The sequence below is a fragment of the Beta vulgaris genome, chromosome 4 (genome assembly GCF_026745355.1).
Source record: "Beta vulgaris subsp. vulgaris cultivar EL10 chromosome 4, EL10.2, whole genome shotgun sequence".
NCBI lineage: Eukaryota > Viridiplantae > Streptophyta > Magnoliopsida > Caryophyllales > Amaranthaceae > Beta > Beta vulgaris.
In genome coordinates, this window is record NC_079205.1 from 46,090,892 (window position 1) to 46,092,889 (window position 1,998).

A 1,998-nucleotide genomic window follows, 5' to 3' on the forward strand; every position below is an offset into this window, starting at 1 on the left:
CTTGACTAAATTCGATTTAGACTCAAGAAAAAATTTCGAATTGGACTAAGATCGAACTTAAAAAAAAAATGGATTGGATTTGAACCCAATTTCTCGAGTCCAAAAACTTTGAACTGGATATGAATTTGATAAAATTCCGTCCAATTCACTTACACCCCTTATTGGAAAACATAGTATTATAAGAAAGCTTTTTTCTACAGAAAGAATAAAATTGAAACTCCTCTTTATCCGATTCCCTCCCCATACTACAACTTTAAATTTTAGTATGTGTCACTACTTACAAATTGAAAACAAGAACAAAGATATTCTCCTACCAAAATACTACTAGTTGTAATCAATATAAAAAACTAAAACCTTAGAATAATTTTACAAAAATGTTACAAATAAGATAAGGTGTTATTCCCTTCTAGATGGGTCCATAGCAACTTATCATTTTACCCAAACATGGCCATATCGGCCCACAATGGTTCACATATACTGTCTCCATATGGCCCTATAAAAACTTCCCCATGCATGCTCCTCTTTATTCAAATCAAATTTCTAGCCGTGCTAACTGCTAAGTGTTAGCCTAAACACTAGCTCCCGGCCTTCATCTTGACCAACAATGTCCGGAGTGTGGGTGTTCAAGAACGGCGTCGTTCGTCTCGTCGAGAACCCAGCTGCGGAATCAATGGAGCGAGGGCAGCGAAAGGTGCTAATCCATGTTCCTACTAATGAAGTCATCACAGGTTACGACGTACTGGAGCAAAAGCTCTTGGCGTTAGGTTGGGAGCGTTATTATGATGATCCTGATCTTCTTCAGTTCCACAAACGCTCCACTGTTCACTTGATTTCCTTGCCAAGAGACTTCCGCAAGTTCAAGTCCATGCATATGTTTGATATTGTTGTCAAAAACCGTAACATGTTTGAAGTTAGGGACACTTAGTTGCTTACTTAGAGTCACTTTCTTCACCTTCTTTTTCTTTCCCTAAAATTTGTTAGTTTGGAGGTTTGATTATGATTTTAAAGTTTGAGAGTGTCTGGATTGGTTTGTATTGTGCTAAATTTATTAGATTAGAGAGGCTGGTTATCATTGTTGATTGGTTGTGTATAGTTTACTATGTATGTATAGAGTGATTTTGGTTTGTGTGTAAGCTGATTTTGTGTGCTTTATTAATATACTATTTTTTTTTGTAATACTCTATTCCCACTTACTCACTTAATTAAGTTCCGTTTATTTTGTAAGAAAACGATTTTCCATATTGTCTGTTGTTTGGTTGGACAAAGATTTTAAAAACAAAATAAAGTGAAGAAGAGTTTTTCATCCCATTAAAAACATTTTTCTCCACAATTTGAAGAAAAACCATTTTCCTTCATACTCTTATTCCCAATATCTTCATTTTCCCTTTCTTAACTTAACACTCCTTCATCAAATCAAACAAGGAGAACTATTATCCATTTATGTTTCTAGCGAAAATCATTTTTCATAAAAAAATATTTTCAATCAAACTAAACGAACTCTTAAATTTATTTATTTCTGAAAACAAATAGTAACACTTTTTATTAGGTTAATTTCTCGAATTTCTCGTTTCTGTAACTTTTGGGATTATAGTTTGGCATGCCAAAAACATATCAAGTTCTGCTTTTAAGTGCTTTTGCCAACCAATACATAATAGTGTTTGTTTTGTGATGTAAACTCACTTGAACTTACGTGTTATAACGATATTGCATGTATTGTCAAAGTGATCATGCCATTCAGGGGTCATCGTATACTTTTAAATGTCATGTCACTCTTTAACAACACTATAATTAGTGTCTAAATTTGTAGATTACGAAAAGGATAAAATGAGAGTGAATTTTGAGCGTAATATGTTGCATTATAATTTATTGTATAACATATTATCTTAGAAAATTAATATATACTTTTATGTCATTATGAAATTCTTCATTATTGGAGTATTATAATTTTAGAGCGGTTTCATGTCCTTTTAAGTTTTGGTTCATGTCATTATTAATATA

General features: G+C 32.6%; 1 protein-coding gene across 1 annotated transcript; it reads left to right on the forward strand.

Annotated features, from left to right (window-relative positions):
* Positions 1-390: 390 nt before the first annotated feature.
* LOC104891137 (flowering-promoting factor 1-like protein 3) lies at positions 391-1,176 on the forward strand. Its single transcript, XM_010676788.4, has one exon. The coding sequence runs from the start codon at positions 605-607 to the stop codon at positions 923-925; it is 321 nt and encodes a 106-aa protein (XP_010675090.1). The 5' UTR covers positions 391-604; the 3' UTR covers positions 926-1,176.
* The last annotated feature ends 822 nt before the right edge of the window (positions 1,177-1,998 follow it).